General features: G+C 45.8%; 1 protein-coding gene across 1 annotated transcript in view; it reads right to left on the reverse strand.

The window, feature by feature from the left end:
• Positions 1–914: 914 nt before the first annotated feature.
• LOC144123834 (uncharacterized) overlaps positions 915–22,301 on the reverse strand; it is a 37,080-nt gene continuing 15,693 nt past the window's right edge. The window contains exon 7 of the mRNA XM_077656573.1: positions 915–995. Within this exon, the coding sequence (XP_077512699.1) occupies positions 915–995 (81 nt within the window). The remainder of the gene's footprint in view (positions 996–22,301) is intronic.

Here is a 22,301-nt window from a genome sequence, read left to right on the forward strand (position 1 = left end):
GTAAATTCCGGATGGGATGTGCCAGCCATCGACAGGTGAGAATGCGGCCCCATCGAGTGAGCGTTCCGCTCGGAAGCAAGACTGTTAGGCGATGGCTTCGACGCTGGAATTAGCCACATGAAATTCACTGGCGGGTAACAGAGGAAATGCAGACGTCACAAGGAAATTCTGAAAGGCCGCAAAGGAAGTCGACAAGTCCCGAGGAATTCCACTGGAGAATGCAGGCATCCACATGGGAATAATAAATGTGGTGCACTGGCAGAAGTTGGGGCCGCCGCCCGAAGCGAGATGCGAGCAAGAGTACGTCAGTTACGTTAGCATGATGAAGGCAGAATGACAGGATGCGCGAGGCACGCAGTTCGCAGAATCATCAGTGGCGCACATTCACTCTCTCTATGAAAGTCCGATTCGTTATGCTATGCATACTAACAAAAATGTATCGATCACCAACTATGAGTTCGAAAAGAAAAACGCAACTTTTTCGATTAACTAGGTTCTTCCTTTAAGGGCACACTAAGCGATCAGTTAGCAACAGATCTCACATCCTCACCGTCGTCATGTCTCGTATGCCGTTCAATTAGGCGGACGGCAGCTTTCCCATACACTTTTTGTGTTGGCGTTTGCGCGCTGTATATGCTGCGTTTCAAGCTGGATGCTTTTTCAAGCCCTTCGTTAGTGCTAAAGTACTTTTTTAAATTAGCCTTCCGGTTGCAATGATTGCGATATTGCGTCCCATGCAAAGCTGGCTGTCTAGGGGCGGCAAAATTCCTAAGCCACTCCACGTTCATTTTCTTAACGAGCCCGGGATACATTCGCTTGCTGCGTTTTCGAGTAGAACAGCACATCCTGGGTTAATAGTGAGGAAGACTTTTCAGTGACCTGCAGGAAACAGAAACGATGAAAGTAGATTCGGCTTACTCGTCCTTGGGTGGAAGTCCATAATAATATATGGTTTGCGGAGTGATTGGAATTTCCTTGTAGTAGCGACATGCAGCCTGCGCAAAAAAAACAGTAACAAATATTTGTTAGTTGCAACAAAGGAAAGTTAACTATGTTCTCCAAATTGTTAAGGAAGAGATATATGATATACGTGATGTAGTGGTCATGCAGCAAACTATCAGACGCCAAGGATGTAGGCGAATAAAGGACAAGAAATTTCAATCTGATTCAGCGCGGATATACTGTTAAAATTTTATTTCACGTTTGCTAGAACTAGCGACTTGCTGTTCACTGTTTCATGTCAGTGACACAGAAGAGCGACCCAACAGAGCAAAAAACACTTCGACGCTGGGCTGGCTTGCTTTTGCTAGTATGGTGACCACAGACACACTGTAAAAAGCCAGTCAGTCAGTATCGACACCCGCAAGCCGGTGCGCATAGCCGTTCATCGTTCTCGAGCGGTACTTTCACAGATCAAAAATGCGGAAATGCTGCGGAATCGTGCGCCCGTTCTGCGCACCCTTCCTCCGTCTGTTTTGAGTGTCTCTTAAACGTGAATTTAAAAGCAATCCCGAGGACAACACGAGCTTATTTCTCCCGCATCGCTTTCCTGGAAAGTGGCACAATGAACAGAATTGGATGCAGGGCTATCTCGATAGGGGGGCTGCAGCAGAGCATGCGCTTGTGCGGTCACACATGTGCATCTGGAAACTTCGAAGCTATATATACATTGTCAAAATAAAGGCGCTCTCCTTCCCGTTATGACAATCCGAGCATCACGTTGTTTTTATTCCTTTGGCTGGCACAGGTCTAAGAAATACATCGTGTCCGAAGAAGGATTGATGATCACATACAGAGTGCGTCAAAAGTTACCAAACCAGAGGGTCCCCTTTTGAGTCGTATGGTGGCGAATTTACAACTCCCCCAGGCCTAAAACTCTCTGTACGGGGCAGAAGAAGTAAAACTCTTTTAACGAGGGACTATAAACTATCTCCAAGGTGATGATGTTGACAGTGACTTTTTATGGCGCAAGGGCATCTGCGGCCAAAGAGCGCCATAACACAAGGTGTTTTCCTTTTGCTCAAGGCGGGGGTGAAAGACTCATTTCCCAAGTATTTCACTCTGCATAAGCCGGGCACCAAGCGAGGGAGAGCTTGTACCCATTGTACCACCAGTGAGTACCCGGCGGCATTAGGAATCGAACCCCGCAGCTCCCGCATGCATCTATAAGAAGAGGTGAGTAGCGAAATTCTGCACGTAGTTTTACCAAAAAAACACGTACACACAATAGAAGAAACGAAATAGAAAACTTACGATAGGCTACGGAGGCAACAAGATGGGAAACCGAGTTATCACGAACGTCAAAAACTAAAGCCCGCGAAACCGAAACGGCTAAGTGGAGACAGAAAATGGCAAAATAATCATCACTGCATTAATACAGAGCTGGAAAGGCCAAACTCGGAAACGAAATGTTCTATGATAATTCAAGAGTAAGAAGTCTTCCACCTCAGGCTTGATCAGGTTACCTTAGAGGCAGACACTATTGAAGGATAAACAAAATGATATCTATAACATTTGGGAGAAGTGTAGATGCGAATAAACTTGTTCTGGTAGACTGGAAAGCCACACATCCAGATATGAGAGGACATGGTGAGCCTTCCGGTACGTTTGGGTTTTAAGGATAATGAATGAAAAATTAACGCATCAGCATAAGAGACGAGCAACAGAACACTGGAGCGTAGTAGCGTAAAAGCAGAACGGCAAAAATGCTCAAACCCTCAACGATATGAAGGTAATATTGCCGAGAACAGGAGACACGGCCTTCATTGAATAAGAAAATACAGAATAGGATTCGCAGCAAAAGAAGGAAGAAATGCAGAATAGAAAAAAACACTCTAACTAGGCATGGGGGCAATCTCCCACGCCCAGATTAAAAAAGGATACCAGTATTCAAATATCATTATCTATCACATCGGAGAACCTGTTGAAACGCAGATAGTGTGGTGTAGGAACTTTTAAGATACCTTGTACATAGTGTTTAACCAATAAAAAGCGTTCGTTTCTCTAGCGGGGTGCAACTTATATGAAATGTAACCAAGAGCTGGGAGCACTTTTAGCAGCGACTTTGTATCCTCAAGCCTCAACAGTGGAGCGGACACGCTTCAAGAAACAGAAGGCAGTCATTCTGCTTCGCGTCGCCATTCCTAAGGGACATAAGTTTTTATCACCTTACAACAGTACCCAGCCCAGAAAAAGGGTTACGAAGCACTCACTGGGAATTTCGAGAAATGCTGCATTCCTAAAGCGTATGAAAAAGCAGCTGAGAACCCAGGGGGTTTGCATGGCAGCCCTGCCGTGAAGCTCATGTAGAATAAACTGAAGTCCTTACCTTCAGACGGTGCGGACCAGTGTTCCTATTACCTTCAACAGATCTGGAGCACTTGGGATGCATAATGAGCCACACACATGGTCCAGAAACCAAACCCAGTGGGCTCTTAAACTTTTGACAAAGGCTGCGCATCTTCCGCTCGGCAAAATTAAAGGAAGGCGAGACGTGTGAAAATTCTTACGTGACCTGCAGTTCAAATCCCAAACTTGTAACTCTGGCAGTCTTGCGGAGTCATTGATTCCGGATGAAGTTGCCCATGGAATCACCCCCCCCCCCCCCAAAAAAAAAAAAGCTTCGAGAGCTAAGGTACACTTAACGCTAGAGGAGACTGTGCGTTTATGTAAGACTGTCGATATAGCAAATATGTATCAAAACCAGCGTTTAAAGACACGGACAGAATGGTGAGACACACCTTGTGCGTGATGTCTCACCTCTCTGTCCGTGTCAGTCAAGCGCTGCTTTTGATAAATGCATAACCAACCCGCCCAACAGGCCAGTTTGTTCAGATAGAAAAAGCAGATCACGAGGCGTGACAGATCTGTAGGAATAGGTTTTACTGAGGTTTAACGGGAAAAAGTGGCACAAAAGACAACAGCGGCCAAGGAAATGTCCGGATCAGAGTAAAATTCTGTGCGAAGCACAAGAAAAGAAAAAGATGAGGAGTTCACTTAAGACTACTGATGTTTTAATCAGAAAGCATTCTTTTATTTTCTCATTTCGTTTATAATAATTCTTCCCTTCTTAATGGAACACCTACTAATCAGCATACAGTCGTAAGGTACCGCATATAATATTGTCAACGACAAATGTAGGGCGACATAAAAGGGGGCTTTTAATACGAAGGCCAAGAAGACCAGCAGCACGCGTCCGAGCGAGAACGTCGTCTTCTTCGCTTCCACACGAGGCCAGCCATGCCGTTCGGCCGCATGGCGGCGCTCGCAGAATGTGAGCAGTGTGGCATTGCCCCCCTCCTTTCAAGAGGCATCGCCTCGATGCCTCCGAAAAGGGGAAAAACAGAATTGAGGCACCGAAAGTGCGAAGGTGCGTGTGGCGGCGGCACTGAATGTGAACTCCGACAATGGCTAACGGGCGTAGTACGGTTTCATGCGGGCCACGTGAACGACTTCAGACTTCGGCGGTCGAGAAGAGAGGACGACTCCTTGAGGGAACACTTCATAGTTCACCTCACTGAGTTGACGTAGCACTTCGTAGGGGCCGAACTAGCGGCGCAGAAGCTTTTCAGAGCGCCCGCGCAAACGTACAGGGCTCCATACCCAGACGTGCTCGCCGGGTTGGTAAATCACCTACCTGTGGCGGAGGTTGTATCACCGGGCGTCAGTTTTCTGCTGGTGTCGAATCCGTTGTCTAGCAAGGTGGCGAGCGGCTTCTGCATCATGAATGAATTGGTCAGCGCCGGTGACAGACGAAGGGGCACAATCTGGGAGCAGCATGGCGTCCAGCATGGTCAGGGCGTCCCGGCCATACACCAAACGGAAGGGAGTGAAGCGCGTCGTTTCTTGGAGGGTGGTGTTGTACGCAAACGTGACGTTAGGGAGTATTTCATCCCAGTTGCGATGGTCAGCGTCGACATACAGAGACATCATATCTGCAATGGTCGTGTTCAGCCTCTCAGTCAGACCATTCGTTTGAGGATGGTAAGCAGTCGTTTTTCTGTGACTGGTGCCACTGAGACGCAGCACATCATGTGTAAGAGCCGAGGTAAACGCGGTTCCCCGGTCAGTTAATACAACCGCGGGGGCGCCGTGACGAAGCACAATGTGGCGAACAAAGAACTGTGCAATTTCAGCCGCGGTGCCACGGGGAAGAGCCTTGGCTTCACAGTAGCGCCGGAGGTAGTCTGTGGCAGCAACAATATACCGGTTACCCATGGAGGACACTGGGAATGGGCCCAGTAAGTCCATGCCGACTTGCTGAATTGGGATTTGCGGTGGATCAATTTGCTTCAGAAGGCCGGCCGATTTTTTCGGTGGTATCTTCCGTCGTTGACACTCACGACAGGTTCTAACGTAGCGTTGGACGACCGCAGCAAGCCGAGGCCAGTAGTAACTGTGGTGGAGGCGTCCCAATGTTCTGGAAAAACTAAGGTGGCCAGAAGAAAGGTCGTCGTGGCATGCAGCGAGAACTTCCTGACGAAGCGTGGTTGGGACAACGAGGAGATACGCAGTTTCGGTCGGGCCGTAATTTTTCTTGTAGAGAACTCCATCTATTAAGCAAAACGACGAAAGTCTACGAGAGAAGAGTCTGGGCGGAGACGGAGCGGTTCCTTCGAGGTACTCGATTAGAGGCAGCAGTTCGCAGTCGGCCCTCTGGTGGTGTGCAAGGTCGGACGTGGTGACAGCGCCGAGGAAAGCAGAATCGTCGTCGGGCTCATTTTGTGGGCACGGGAGAGGAGCTTGGGAGAGACAGTCTGCATCGCTATGTTGCCGACCCGACTTATACACGATGGTGACGTCGAACTCTTGCAACCGAAGGCTCCACCGTGCAAGGCGCCCCGATGGATCTATGAGGTTCGCAAGCCAACCCAAGGAGTGATGATCGCTGACGACTCGAACGGGCGGCCGTACAGGTAGGGACGAAATTTGGTTATTGCCCACACAGCAACGAGACGCTCGTTTTCCGTGGTGGAATAATTCATTTCGGCACGGGACAAAGTGCGACTTGCGTATGCGAGCACGCGTTCCACACCGCCTTGCCACTGCACAAGCACCGCACCGAGGCCAACATTGCTGGCATCTGTGTGCAGTTCCGTGGCGGATTTCTCGTCGAAGTGGCCAATGATAGGCGTAGATTGGAGGCGGGCTTTACGTTCTGTGAAAGTGTTTCCTAATCCTGGCCCCAGAAGATGGGTTCGGAGTCTTTTGTCAGGCGAGTCAGTGGTTCGAGAAGTTTTCAACGAACCTTCGAAAATAGGCGCAAAGCCCCAGAAAACGCCGCAAGCTTCGTTTATCTGTTGGCTGGGGAAATGCAGCAACGGCGGCCGTCTTTTCTGGGTCGAGGCTTACGCCCTTAGAGCTCACAATATGGCCAAGAAACTTGAGCGCCCTGAATGCGAAGTGGCACTTTTCAGGCTTCAGAGACAGACCTGCGGAACGAATGGCCTCGAAAAGAGCACGCAAACGTTTCAGGTGCTCCTCAAACGTGTCGGAGAAAATCATGACGTCGTCGAGATACACAAGTCAGGACTGCCACTTCAGGTTAGTTAGTACCGTGTCCATCATACGTTGGAACGTTGCAGAGGCTGAACACGAGCCGTAAGGAAGCACCTTAAATTCGTGTAATCCGTCAGGAGCAACGAAGGCGGTCTTTTCTCGGGCACGTTCATCGACCTCGATTTGCCAATAGCCGCTACGCAGGTCGAGTGACGAAAAGTAGGTAGCATGGGGGAGGTGATCTAATGAGTCATCAATGCGCGGCAGTGGATATACATCCTTTATGTTAACGTTGTTGAGACGTCGATAATCCACGCATAAACGTAGGCTGCCATCTTTCTTTGCGACGAGAACAACAGATGATGCCCAGGGACTCGTCGATGGTTGTATGACGTCGTCGCGGAGCATTTCGGCAACTTGGCGGCGGATGGCATCACGTTCCTTCGACGAAACACGATAAGGACGCTGACATAGTGGTCTCTGGTCACTATCGACGATAATGCGGTGCTTAGTTATTGGCGCCTGAAGAACCTTAGAGGTTGACGCAAAACAGTCGCGGAAAGAGTCAATAAGGCTTTCCACGCGGCGTTTCGATTTGACAGGTCAGGTTTCACGTCGATCGTAATGGCTGGTGCCGTGTCCTGTTCCGCTGTTCCGGGGTCCGTTGTGGATAAGGCACATTGGACGGCATGCTCGCCAAGTTCTTCAAAATGGGCAATCACTGTATTTTTCGTCAAATGTTGGGGTTCGCTACTAAAGTTGGTCACTAAGAGCTCGGTACGCACGTGAACAAGGTCGACAAGGGCGCGAGCAACGCAAATTTGCCGAGACAGTAGCAGCGACATGTTCGCTTCGGCAATGCCCCGAGTGCCGAAGCTGGTATCACACTTGACTGTGACAAACTTGCTTGATCTCGGCGGGATCGTTGTGTGGTCGTCAGAGATGCGTAGTGCTGCTCTGTGCGGCTCGGGGTCTGCAGCAACGGCTCGCTGTGTCGAAAACGATACCAATTGCTCATGCAGGTTGATGACCGTGCCATACTCTTTAAGGATGTTCATGCCGAGAATCAGTTCTTTGGGACACTCTCGTAGCACGGCGAAGGAGCCAATGAAAGTTACGCCTCGGATCTTTATACGGCAGGTGCAGACGCCAACCGGCGTCACCACATAGCAACCAGCTGTGCGTATCTGCGGCGCATGCCAAGGTGTTAGAACCTTTCTGAAGGTTGTGGCTAGGTGGCTGCTCAAGACCGAAAAGTAGGCTCCGGTATCCACGAGTGCTGAAACGTCATAGCCATTGGCGGCAACAAGAATTTCGGCGGCGGAAACAATTCTTTGACAACTCGTCGGTGAGGTGTTTGGTGCCGTCGTCGATGGCGTCGTCGGTGAGGTCATCGGTGTGGTCGTCGACGCGGTTGTCGAAAGGGTCGGCGGTGGCATCGTCGCTGCGGTCGGCGGTGAGATCGTCTTTGAGGTTAGCGGCTGGGGTCGTCGGCGTTCGGGTCGTCGCATACAACAGTCGGATGGAGGCTGTTCACTCTCTGCGGCAGCGGCGGTCCTACCCCCGGAGGCCTCCGTCTTCAGTTTTCCCGGCGGGGGGACGTGCGTCTGAATTGGCCAGCGGATGATGCGTGACTGGGAACCCGTCTTGGAAACGGCGACCTAGACTGACGTCGGGGAGGAGGTGAGGGCAGCACATGATCGGCCAGGTACAGCTAAATGTCTCGCGGTCTCTCACCATAGCGTGGTCGATGCGCCCTCGGTGGAAATCCTCTTAATCCCAACCGCCGGTATGGGTAGTTGCGGAATACATGACCAGGCTCCCGGCAGTGGTAGCGTAGTGGCCGGTTGTTGGGTGTGCGCCAGACGTCGGCTTTTCTAACAGGGCGCGGGTCATGCAGCTCGACGGGGGGAAGATATCCCTGCGTTGGTTCGGCAGCAGGGCGGAATGCCTGTGGCACCTGCGCAGGTCTCCGCAGGGTTTCAATGTAGCTCATGATGTACGGCTCCAGCTGTGGTGCCGGTGGTGGCTGGACCACTCGCTGAGTTCCGTCACGGACGGCATCAGCTACAGATGCAACACTGGCAGGTGAAGCATCTAAGCGGAGGTTGCGCAGTTATTCTCGACCCACACTCCGCACAAGCTCTCGAAGCGCCTCGTCTCCGGCGACTGACAGCGACGCACAATAGTTGATGGCCGCAACACTGCCCACACTACCGTACTGCGCACTGCGTTCCTGCAAGGAACGTTCCATGGCCGTGGCTCCTTTGGCGAACTCAGCGACGGTTCTTGGAGGGTCGCGTATGAGGCCAGCGAAGAGCTGCTCCTTCACACCACGCATGAGGTGGCACACCTTCGTAGCCTCGTTCATGGCAGGGTCAGCCCGACTGAACAGACGCGCCATATCTTCGATAAACATGGTCACGCTTTCGTTCGACTGTTGTGACCTGGCGCGAAGGGCGATTTTGGCGTTTTCCTGCCGTGCGTTGGTGCTCAAGGTTGAGAGCAACTCGCGGCGGAACGCTTCCCAGCTGGTAAAGGATGCCTCATTGTTCTCGAACCCTGTCTTCGCCGAGTCTTGGAACGCGAAATACACGTTTCGTAGTTTTCGGTCGCCGTCCCACTGGTTAAAAGTGGCCACACGGTCAAAGCCGGACAACCAGTCCTCGACATCCTCGCACCGATCGCCGTGGAAGGTTGGCGGCGAGAGAGGTGCGAGGATTACAACCGGTGGGACAGTGCCGGAAGGCTGACCTGTCTGACTGCAAGTAGTAGACGTCATGGTACGCACCGGCCTCGTCAGTGGCTTACACTCAGGTTACAGGCCTCGCAGGCGGCGGCTTGCTTTGTGGACGGGTGTTGTGTCCAAGCGGCGCTGATGATCGTCACGATTGTCCTCTGGGTCAGCGTTCATGGGACGGTACCCAGCGGCTCCACCAAAATGGCACCGACAAACGTAGGGCGACACAAAAGGGGGCTTTTTAATCCGAAGGCCAAGAAGACCAGCAGCAAACGTCCGAGCGGAAACGTCGTCTTCTTCGCTTCCATACGAGCCCAGCCATGCCGTTCGGCCGCATGGCGGCGCTCGCAGAATGTGAGCAGTGTGGTAACATGTTCGACTTTGTGCTGGGCAAACTACAGCGGGTTTGTGGCCTTTGGATAACGTGCGCACCAGCAGTCTCGGAGTCCATGGTTCAACTCTTCGCACCTTCGGAAGAAATTTTATTTTTCTTGAGCGGATCACAGGCCTTTTGGATGCCCCTTTTTCTGGACTTAGATGATGATTAATTATATATATATATATATATATATATATATATATATATATATATATCATCATCATCAGCCTTACTACACCCACTGCAGGGCAAAGGCCTCTCCCATGTCTCTCCAATTAACCCTATCCTTTGCCAGCTGCATCCACCCTTTGCCTGCAAACTTCTTAATCTCATCCGCCCACCTAACCTTCTGCTGCCCCCTGCTCCGCTTACTTTCTCTTGGAATCCACTCTGTTACCCTTAAAGACCAGCGGTTATCTTGCCTTCGCATTACATGCCCTGCCCAAGCCCATTTCTTTCTCTTGATTTCGACTAGGATGTAATTAACCCGTGTTTGTTCCATCACCCACTCTGCCCGCTTCCGATCTCTTAACGTTACACCTATCATTTTTCTTTCCATGGCTCGCTGCGTTGTCCTTAACTTAAGCTGAACTCTTTCCGTTAGCCTCCACGTTTCTGCCCCGTAGGTGAGTACCGGTAAGATTATGCTGTTGTACACTTTCCTCTTGAGGGAAATTGGTAAACTGCCACTCATGATCTGCGAGAATTTGCCATATGCGCTCCACCCCATTCTTATCCTTCTAGTTATCTCCCTCTCATGATCCGGATCAGCTGTCACTACCTGCCCTAAGTAGACGTATTCCGTCACAATTTCTAGGCTCTCGCTGCCAATTGTGAACTGTTCTTCCCTTGCTAGGCTGTTGAACATTACCTTGGTTTTCTGCATGTTAATTTTTAGACCCATCGATCTGGTCTGCCTGTCTAACTCATTGATCATGATTTGCAGTTCACCTCCTGAGTGACTCAGCAAGGCAATGTCATCAGCAAATCGCACATTATTTAGGTATTCTCCATTTATTCTTATTCCCAACTGTTCCCAATTCAGGCCTCGAAATACCTCCTGTAAACATGCGGTGAACAGCATTGGCGAGATCGTGTCTCCCTGCCTGACGCCCTTCCTTATTGGAATTTTATTGCTGACTTTATGAAGGACTATAGTAGCTGTGTAGTTGCTATATATATCTTCCAGTATTTTGACATAAGGCTCTTCTACCCCCTGATTACGCAATGCCTGTATGACTGCTGAGGTTTCCACTGAGTCGAATGCTTCCTCGTAATCAATGAAAGCTTTATATAGAGGTTGGTTATATTCTGCGCATTTCTCTATCACCTGATTGATAGTGTGAATATGATCTTTTGTGGAATATCCTTTACGAAAGCCTGCCTGATCATTTGGTTGATTAAAGTCTAACGTTGCCCTGGCTCCATTAGCGATTACCTTAGTAAATACTTTGTAGGCAACGGATAGTAAGCTGATCGGCCTGTAATTTTTCAAGTCCTTGGCGTCTCCCTTCTTATGAATTAAGATAATGTTTGCATTCTTTCAAGCTTCTGGTACAGTCGAGGTCATAGGGCATTGCGTATACAGGGTGGCTAGTTTTTCTAGCACGATGTCCCCTCCATCCTTCAACAGATCTGTTATTACCTGATTCTCCCCAGCTGCTTTTCCCCTTTTCATTGCTTCTAAAGCTTTCTTTACTTCATCTTTCTTTACTGGCGGGATGACGCATTGCTGTTCACTGCTGTCTTTCTCATTAACGCTCTGATTACATTGGCTACTGTACAGGTCTGTGTAGAAATCTTCGGCTACGTTAACTATCTTATCCATATTGCTAATGACATTGCCCTGATTGTCTCTTAATGCATACATCTGGTTTTTACCTATGCCTAGTTTCCTCTTCACTGTTTTAGGCTACCTCCGTTCTTTATAGCATGCTCGATTCTTTCCATATTAAACTTCCTTATGTCGGCTACCTTGCGCTTATATTAACTTTGATAGTTCCGTTAATTCTATTCTTTCGGTAGGGTTAGATGCCCTCATGTTTTGGCGCTTCTTTATCAGAACTTTTGTCACCTGAGATAGCTTCCCGGCATCCTTTTGAACTGTCCTACCGCCTACTTCTACTGCGGACTCCGTAATTATTGATGTCAGATTATCGTGCATTGAATGAACATCTAGATCATCTGCCTCAGTTAAAGCCGAATATCTGTTTTGCAGCACTATCCTAAACTCCTGTGCTTTCCCTCTTACGGCTAACTCGTTAATGGTCTTCTTCTTCACTAGCTTCTTCCGTTCCCTCTTCAAGTCTAAGCTAATTCTAGACCTTACCATTCTGTGGTCGCTACAACGCACCTTTCCGAGGACGGCCACATCCTGAATGATGCCAGGTTTAGCGCATAGTATGAGGTCAATTTCATTTTTAATCTCACTATTGGGGCTCTTCCAGCTCCACTTCCTGTTTTCTCGTTTGCGGAAGAAGGTATTCATGATCCGTAAATTATTTCTATCCGCGAATTCGACTAATAACTTTCCCCTGCTATTTCTAGAGCCTATCCCATAGTCACCTACCGCGTGGTCGTCAGCCTGCTTCTTGCCCACCTTCGCATTGAAGTCGCCCATCAGTACAGTGTACTGCGATTTTACTTTATTCATTGCCGATTCTACGTCCTCATAGAAACTTTCAACGGTCTGGTCATCATGGCTGGATGTGGGTGCGTAGGCCTGCACCACTTTCACCTTGTACCTATTATTCAGCCTAATTGCTATAGCTGCTACCCTCTCGTTAATACTGTAGAGCTCCTCTACGTTGCCAGATATATCCTTATTAAAGGAATCCCACACCTAGTTCTCGTCTATCCTCTAACCCGCGATAGCACAGTATGTGTCCGTCCTTTAGTACTGTATACGCCTCACCTGTCCTCCTAACTTCGCTAAGCCCTATCACATCCCATTTAATTCCCACTAGTTCCTCAAACAGCACTGCTAAGCTAGCCTCACTAGCTAAAGTTCTAGCGTTAAACGTTGCCAGGTTCAGATTCCAATGGCGGTCTGTCCGGAGCCAGAGATTCTTAGCACCCTGCGCTGCGTCACAGGTCTGACCGCCGCCGTGGTCAGTTGCTCTGCAGCCGCTGGGGACTGAGGGCTGAGGGTTAATTGGTTTGATCATAGAAGGTTGTGGCCAAATACTACACCAGGGTGGCCAAATCCTGCTCAGTGCGTTGTCGGTTCTGGTCACCGAGATCAGGCCGCACTCCAGGCCTGGCTATGCAATTCCATCGACACGCGGATTTTTTTTTTTTTTAAGCCGGTGGAGAATTGCGCAGAGCCAGGATTTGAGCCCCGGTCCTCTTGCACACGAGGCGGATGTTCTACCTCTACGCCATCGCTGATTCTCACTATATATATATATATATATATATATATATATATATATATATATATATATATATATATATATATATATATATATATATATAACACTTTCGCATTACTGAATTCGCCCTATGATGTAGTTGGGAACTTGTAGTGTAATGGAGTTTCTACTCATAACGATTCCTACATCCGGAAAGTTGCGCGACCTAATTGTCGAGGCGTGCGTCGACAGAAAGCAAATAACATTGAAGGTTGACACTGGCTCGCAGGCTACCATTTTCCGACTTCATTTTTCAGAACTTCTTCCAGAAGCCTTGACAGCTGTGACAAGCGAGCGTCCACATCGGTGACATCATTTCTGCCATTACTGTAGGTCACATGCAAGAGATTACGAGAACATCATCCCTTCCCAGTAGGGACTCAACATCGGCGGACCTGCGGATGTTGATATATATCTGACCCGCCGCATCAGCCACCACACAACCTTGTCGTCTGTATGAAGTGAGCATTGACGAATTTTTAGAACGTGTGGCAGCGGCGACGACCAAGCATCCATATAACGTAACTTTCTGACGTTACTGCAGGTTACAGAGCATTGAATTGAATTGGATTTATTTCCTCCAGAACACAACTGGAAGGATTTCCTGGCAAAAAGCTGGTTTTGCAGCTTGACGGGGCCGGAAAACCTATAGATAGCAGTGGCTTCGACATATCAGGTGATGGAAATAAACATAAGAAAGATACAATAAAGGAGAACAAATATACACAGTATAAAATACAAACAATGAATACACTTAATACATACAATGTTATGGTTAAAACTACGGCTTCTAGGCTTGTCTAATGCAAAATAACACTTAATCAAGAAATACACATGTAACAGAATCACAAATATCTACCTAATGTTCACTAATACATATTTTGGACATATGTGCATACATTAAAAGCAGAATATATATATATATATATATATATATATATATATATATATATATATATATATATATATATATATATATATATATATATATCAAGTTGTATGAAATAAGCAAAATTTATAGAAATGCACAAAATTGCCTCTGTACACCACAGTGCACCTAGAGAATCAGAAGTAATGAATCTAGAAATTGCCTCACAAGTCGACAAAATACCTTCGCAATTCTTTGAATCTGAAATTTTTGGTATGTTTATATTTGTTGAGTACATGCAGAAGATTGTGTTAATGTGTTTGGAGTTTATAATTAGTTCTAAAATGAGGAAAAAACCAGATATCCGTTCTGCGAGTATTAGGAGAAGTATGCTTAATTTTTAGGGAGGCTGTTTTAGTTATAAACGCCTTGTAAAAACTATTAGAAAAAGAAAACAAACGTAGCATCTGGAAGTCATACATGTGGTCAATGCTGATAATGTGATACAACGGAAACAAAACGTTTGTTGGGAGTAAGTAGTGCATTATATATATATATATATATATATATATATATATATATATATATATATATATATATATATATATATATATATATATATATATATATGTAAGAGCACCGGACGCGATATTCTGAGGTCGTGGGTTCGGATCCCACCGGCGGCATGGTTGTTTTTTCTGCTGCTTTATAAGTAATTTTCTTTAAAAAAAACTAATTGATTGGCACTAGATATTTAAAAAATAGAAACATTCCCCTATGCACCTTGGTTTCGGTGACTGTTGGCTTCCTTAATATGTTTGTCAAACGAGCCCCTCACTTCATTTGCCTTGTCCGCTAATAGCTTAACGGGGGTCTCGGTTCTGGCAGTCTTGATGCCATAGGTAGCATAAGAGGGCTCTCGCACAGTTTCCGCCCTCGCCGTTAGATGACGTTCGACGTCACACTTGCGGTATTACAGGACTTGCTACGTCCACCGCTATATATATATATATATATATATATGTATATATATATATATATATATATATATATATATATATATATATATATATATATATATATATATATATATATAGACGGGGTTGCTCAACGGGCCAGTGAAAACTTGCACGGTGAAAAGGTCACTACTGTTTCGATTATCTTGCTATATTCACCAACGGTTTCAGACGGTGGACCGTCCTTTATCAGGGTTTTATGTCGAATGAATACACAGATGTGCGCATTTACGGTCCTAAATGCAGAGGGAGAGGAGGCACTTTCTCTCTCTCTCTTTGTGTCGGCGTCCATTAATGGGAAAGGAGAATGGTTGCGAAACAAGTTAAAAAGAGCTAGTTAAAATACAGAGGTGACAGACATGTAGCAGAGGCTGAGAGAGTTGGATTTTCGCCGAGAAGACTTAAGCAAGAAAGGTTTCCTTCTGCGGAACCGAGAAGTTCGAGCACAAGGGGAAATAACGAAAACACGAAAAACAAGAAAAGAACAAAAAGGAAAACACCAGAATACACTGAACCAGAGCACAAAAGCGCACATCGGTACGCCCAGCGGTGCACATGTTAAGGACTCTTGTCCTTAACATGCTTCAAAGCCATCTAGATTGGCAGGTAAGCGCGTGCGCAGAAAGACATGACAAAGAGTATTCTTCGTTGTGATCATGCCTAGGTGAGCCCTTGTGACCCCCGGTTTCCTTGTCTTTTTTGGTTTCTTAAAGTTCCTAAATGGAAAGTTTTTTGTGTATATATGTACGCATGTAATCTCTGTCTGCTCAAAGGAACTAGACATAACTATCAGTGAGAATGCGATTGAGCGCGCTCACAGACTTGGCCGTTTCAAACCCGGAAAGAACCGCCCCATCATTGCCGCATTTGCTAACTTTAAAGATAAGACAAATATTTTGTCCGCTACCCAAAGCTAAAAAATTCAGCCTACTCAATTCGAGAAGACTATTCAGCACGTGTCCGATTAGCCCGTCAAAAGTTATACAATTTTGCTCAGGAGCATGGTGGAAAGTACAAGATCCGCTTGGATAAACTTGTCATGAACGAAAAGCAGTTTTTCTACGATGCCGAGTCTCATTCCGTTTTAGAGACCAAGACATAGCGGTTATCGCCGGCGGCTACGCCTGCGCTTTCCCCTCGTCCTCCCTATTCAAAAGGTCGGAATAGAAAACCTGCTTATATAACCATGGCAGTTATGCTCGCAAACATCCGCAGTTATTTATCAAAAAGAGAAGGCATAGAATCCCTCTTGCATGATAACAACACCGACATCGCCATTTTTACTGAATCATGGCTAAGTTCCGACATCGAAAACCGCGAGCTACTTTATGATGACAAAGTGTTCACCATTCATAGGCTTGACAGGGAGGGGCGCAGGGGAGGTGGAGTGCTTGTCTTTATAAAATCTAGTATACCCTCATTTCCTGTCAAACTTAATTGCAGTCACGAAATAATGTGTGTCCGAATATCCCTACCGTTAATTACAGTCATTATTACTGCTTGCTACCGCGCGCCTGATTGTGATCGCTCTTTTATTGACGAGCTTAACAGTGTGCTTTTGAACTTGCATTCCCTCTTTCCAAACGCTGAACACGTGGTTTGTGGAGATTTCAATTTCCCAGATATTGAATGGAATCATCTGCATGCACCTTCTCAACAGTCGAACGAATTTCTTGATATGACTCTCTCATTTAACCTTACCCAAACAGTTAAAACAGCAACCCATGGAAAAAACATTCTTGACCTTATCTTTGCCTCAGATCCCGAACTCATCCAGTCATTGTCATGTGTTGATTTCCTGAGTGATCATAAAATGTTGCTTTTCGATCTTTCGATTTTAATTCCCGTCAGTGAACCTTCCATAAAATACATCCGCAGTTACAAGAAAGCCGATTTCGCTAAGATCAACATCGAGCAGAGCCAGTTCTTTTCGCACTTCCGATTATCGCCATGTAGTCGAACAGTGGATGATAACTGGCTACTTTATAAAAATAAACTATTATCACTCGTTGACACGTACGTTCCCCTCATTCGTATACGTGGTGATGCTCGAATCCGTGGTACACTAGCGCGCTAAGAAGACTATCACAAAGAAAAAAACGCCTTTACCGTGAGGCAAAAAATTCGAATTTTCCTTCAAAATGGAAAAAATACTTTGCATGTCTTCACCAATATATAGGTTTGTTACGGAGCACTAAAAAAAAGTTCTTCCACCAGGACCTGATGAATATTATTCACACAAACCCGAAGAAGTTTTGGACCTTACTGACACCAAGCACCAGTCGTTCACAAAGCATCACCTTGGTCAACCAAGATGGATCATCTGTTCCCACTGAACACCGTTCAGACGTCATGAATTCATATTTTTCGTCAGTTTTCACCCACGAACCTCCCTTGAACATACCAACATTTCCAGACTCAAATTTTTCTCAGATGCCCCCAGTTTGCATTACAACAGATGGTATTACAAAATTAATTGACAATCTTAAAACATCGAGCGCACCTGGGCCTGATGGAATACCCGCGAAATTACTTAAAAGTACCAAGGACATTTCCAGCCAATTCCTGAAAGTAATCTTTGAACAGTCTATATCAACGGGTGAACTACCTAAAGATTGGAAAATAAGTAAAGTTGTGCCGGCGTTTAAGGCTGGTAACCGATCAGACCCATCCAATTATCGCCCCATTTCCTTGACATGCATTGCCTGTAAACTTCTCGAACACATAATATACCCACAAGTCGCATCGCATCTCGATCATAACTCTTTCTTTTTCACTAAACAGCATGGTTTCCGCTCCGGTCTCTCCTGCGAAACTCAGCTTTTTGAATTGACTACTGATCTTCACTTAAATCTGGACTCTTGATTCCAAACTGACATCATTTTTTTAGACTTTTCTAAGGCTTTCGATCGCGTACCCCACCATCGTCTCATGTCTAAACTTTCCGGTCTGTCCATTGACCCTCTAATTGTAGCATGGATACACTGTTTTCTAATAGATCGTTCTCAGTACACGGTAATAGACAACCATTGTTCAGCTCCTACTAAAGTGCTGTCTGGTGTACCACAAGGTTCGGTCCTTGGCCCTCTTCTTTTCCTCACCTTCATTAATGATCTTCCCTCTGGTATTTCTTCCACAATTCGCCTCTTTGCAGATGATTGCATTCTTTATCGCCGCATTGCTACTAACAGGGACCAATTATTACTGCAGAACGACTTGAACGTAATTGAACGATGGTGCTCTGAGTGGCTTATGTCGCTAAACATTTCAAAATGCCAATACATGCAAGTATGTCGCAAACATTCCAGCCTCACTTACGCTTATTCATTGCTTTCAAACACATTAACAAACGTGCAATCCTACCGATACCTCGGAGTCATCATTTCCAGCAATTTAACCTGGTCCGAACACATCTTGAAATTAGCGGCCAATTCATCCAAATCACTCGGCTTCATCAGACGATCGTTATACTTGGCTCCTCCTTCTGTCCGTAAATTGGCATATGAAACCTTCATCCGTAGTAAACATGAATATGCATCTTCTATATGGAACCCTCATCAGGCGTACTTAATTAACACCCTAGAAGCTATTCAGAACCGCGCAGCACGTTACATAACCTCAAATTATGACAGATACTACAGCATTACCAGGAATAAATCAACACTCAATCTGCTACCACTTGAGAACCGTCGAAAAATCTCACGACTTTGCCTTTTTCATAAATTGTATTACAACTTTCCTTACCTCCGTGACTCATTACTCCTACCTCCCATCCGAACATCGCGTCGCCTCTTCAATTCCCTGAGTGTTCAGCGTTTACATGGTTCTACAATAGCCTTCAATAAATCATTTCTACCTACAGCAATAGAAAATTGGAACCAGTTACCAGATCACATCGTAAACAAGCGTGACGCTAGTAAATTTAGAGACGCACTAAACAACCTCATGCTTTGATTTTTACCATTTATTTATTTTTTCTTGTTGTTCCCTATTTAGCCTATCCGCCACCATGTATTGTTTAGAACTGCATTTTAACATTTCACAGTGTATTCCAGATCCTTTTTGCATTGTGTTGTATTTTACTGTATTAGCATTGTTATTCTCTTTACTTTGTATTTCAACTGTTCCCCCCCCCCCCTTATGTAATGCCCGAAAAGGGCCTTTAAGGGTACAATAAATGAATGAATGAATGACTTTCAATGAATGCGGTATAGGCATCACTTGCATTTTTAATGTGAAGTATGAACGACCAATCATAAATGGCGACATCATGTTTGAATGACTGCAAAGCCAAGTCTGTTATGTACTGCAATGTAATCGGGCAAGAAGAACCAGTTTTAACTCTCGTTTCTTAATTGTAGATCATAAAGACCGGACAGTGGTCACTAATATTTGATGTAATAGTACCAGCTTCGGAAATGACCGTCTCTATGTTTGTTATCAGTAAATCGAGTATAGATGTACTAGATGACGTCACGAGAGTTGATGTTTCAGTTGCATTTGTGAAACCAGAGCTGTGAAGCGTTGTGATAAGGTCATTTGCAACAGTATTATGTTGAGAAATGGTAATATTAAAATCGCCCCCGATAATTAGCCTGAGGTTATTAGCACGCATGTAGTCAAGAAGTATGTCAAAGAAGGTAAGAAAATTTGAAACATTGCCATCCGGGGGCCGGTACACAACTTTAACCGCTTCCTGCTTGTATTTCAAAGTTAATATTTCAAAATCATGTAATGATTTTGAAAACTTTGAAACTCTCTCATAGTAAATTGCACAATCGATATATATAGCAAAAACACCGCCGCGTTTACCAAGCCGAACAATAAAAAAGTTCCTATACCCCTCTAGGTAAAGCATATTACATTGCTCGTAATACCAAGTTTCTGTCAACAGTATTATTTTAAACGTGGAATTAAATTCATCTAGAAAACTACTAATATTAACAATATTAAAGCATGCTTTGCTGTATTCAATTTTTCGCTTGCTGCTAAAATTACCCCTACTTCTTGGTGCCGTTTCATTGCTGTTTTCGGTGTTTATTTTTCAATAGCTCTTGCGCTTTAAAATGTCTAAAGCTATTCTCAAAGTAAAAGAAGACATGAGGTTGAGCTAGCAAGAACTAAAGGATGAATTGAAGGGTGAGTTGAAACTATCATGTGAACCTGTCTAACAGGAAAGGAGAAATTAAGTTTCGGAGATTAAGAGCGACCAGTCAGTCTTGCGCCAACGGATTGAATTTGCTCATAGCGAGATTAAGAGTCAAGCAGAGCAGCAAAATCGAAAAGTTATCAAAGCCAAACAGCTTCTATAGATGGATACCAAGTGCTTCGTGATAGGTATGCGTATTTGGAAACTGGAATCCTACACGCCAATAGGCGGCTAGTTCGCTTTGAACAATATTGACTGTTGACACACTTTTGAAGGCGGGCATGGCATTTGGCGTGCCAACCTTCTAATCTGACCTTCAGGCATGTCACTGTTAGTGCGCCATTTGTTTTGCAGTTTCATTCCTGGGAGAAACGGGAAATTGTACCTATGAAGACAAGAAATGAGCCTGACGAGCTAACAATGACACTAAACAACACTGCCCCCATGTATATCACGAACACCTTTGTCCAGCGCAAAAGAAAGAACATGAAGTGGTTAGCAAGAGAAAGTATGAGCACGATTTCGAATCTGCACGATCGCAAAAGGAAATATCTTTGTGAGTCAGTCAGAAAACTGGACTATTTAACCGATAATAATTTTTTGTGATCAAAGGAAGATCGCAGCGCGCTAGAAGGCGGTTCCGAAAAAGCAGCATGAGTTTTATCTTTTCTTAGATAAATACAGCAGTAAGTCGAAACCACTGACTGGAGTTGAACCTTGTGATGTGCCCCTGTTATCGTAATCTCACCTCGCAGAGGGCTGCTAAAATCAGAAGGTTCACATTCCACCTACCGCGAAAACGCAGCAGCACCGGATATCGAGAGCCCGGACCCTGTTGTACAGGCTTGTTGCCTTGCCGTAATCGCAACTAAGGCAAACTCCAAATGTCATTTCCCCTTCATTACTGACGAGAATACCGTTCTCTTATATTATTGCGTTAGCACTTATAGTGGGCATTCACCACATTTAACCATTTTGTGTGCATGTTTGCGTGAAGGTTGTGTCGAGCAAGGCTGCTTATATATACATATATAGATTAATCGGTTAATGACCACATAGTAAAATTGGTCTTTCTTTACATTCATAGATCCCTGGGCGTCTTCATACCGCTCCTCGCGCAGTGGTTCATCGGTCAAGCGATGCACCACTGCCCTTCCATGGCAGTTGCTGCAATCGGTGGGACTTGGGTTCGTTGGATTGGGTTCAGTCTCATATTGGTATCGTCCCCTCTCTACAAGTGTGTGCGTGCGCGTGCTTGTGTGTGTGTGTGTGTGTGTGCGCGTGTGCGTGTGCGTGTGCGTGTGCGTGTGCGTGTGCGTGTGTGTGTGTGTGTGTGTGTGTGTGTGTGTGTGTGTGTGTGTGTGTGTGTGTGTGTGTGTGTGTGTGTGTGTGTGTGTGTGTGTGTGTGTGTGTGTGTGTGTGTGTGTGTCCATCTATGAATGTAAAGAAAGAGCAATTTTACGTATGTGATCATTAACCGATTATCGCTATCCGAACAACTGCCGCCCGTGAACAATGGATCCGAACACCGGAACCGAAGTGAAAAACTAACTGCTAGCGCACCTATTTCGCATTTGGCCTAATTACGCAAATCGACCATGATATTTTTTAAATTTTGCTGCTCTGTATTACAGCGAAGGCAGCAGCGATTTCGGTGCCGGAACCGGTGAACCCTTGCTTAAGCGGCAAAGGTGAGATTAAGTGTTAGGAGTAAAATGACGAACACGAAGCTCGTACGGCGAGCCGGGGTACTTCTTGCACTTCTGGGCTAGGAGGGAAATGCATTGAAAAGGCTCTGCCTCCTCGCCAGCGGTTGCCTCCTGGTCCTTGGCGCGAAATATCGCTCACGTGAAGCACAGCCTTTAAAAAATTGAAAAAGATACTCCTGAAAAACGCACCATGACTCAAGTAAAACGGCGGGATGCTTCTCAACAGGGGATCCAAATTTTTTGAAGTCTTTCTGCATAATATATATTTCAATAGCGAGCTAATTAACACATGTTTACATACCAGTATGGCTGTATGAAAAATCAACGTGGCCTGCTATATCGGACTCTGAGCATTGAAAGAGAGAGACAAACCTTTTAATGAAAATAAAAGAATTTAGACGGCGTATGAAAATCGCTGGCACTCTACTTTGCATGGGGAAGAGAGTTTGGGAAGAAGGCAGGAGAACGGAGCGTAAAAAAATAAAAGCAGTAGAAAGGGAGAAGATAAAACGGGGCCATTAAATGCGAA

The sequence above is a fragment of the Amblyomma americanum genome, chromosome 3, assembly GCF_052857255.1.
Source record: "Amblyomma americanum isolate KBUSLIRL-KWMA chromosome 3, ASM5285725v1, whole genome shotgun sequence".
In the NCBI taxonomy this organism is placed as follows: Eukaryota; Metazoa; Arthropoda; class Arachnida; order Ixodida; family Ixodidae; genus Amblyomma; species Amblyomma americanum.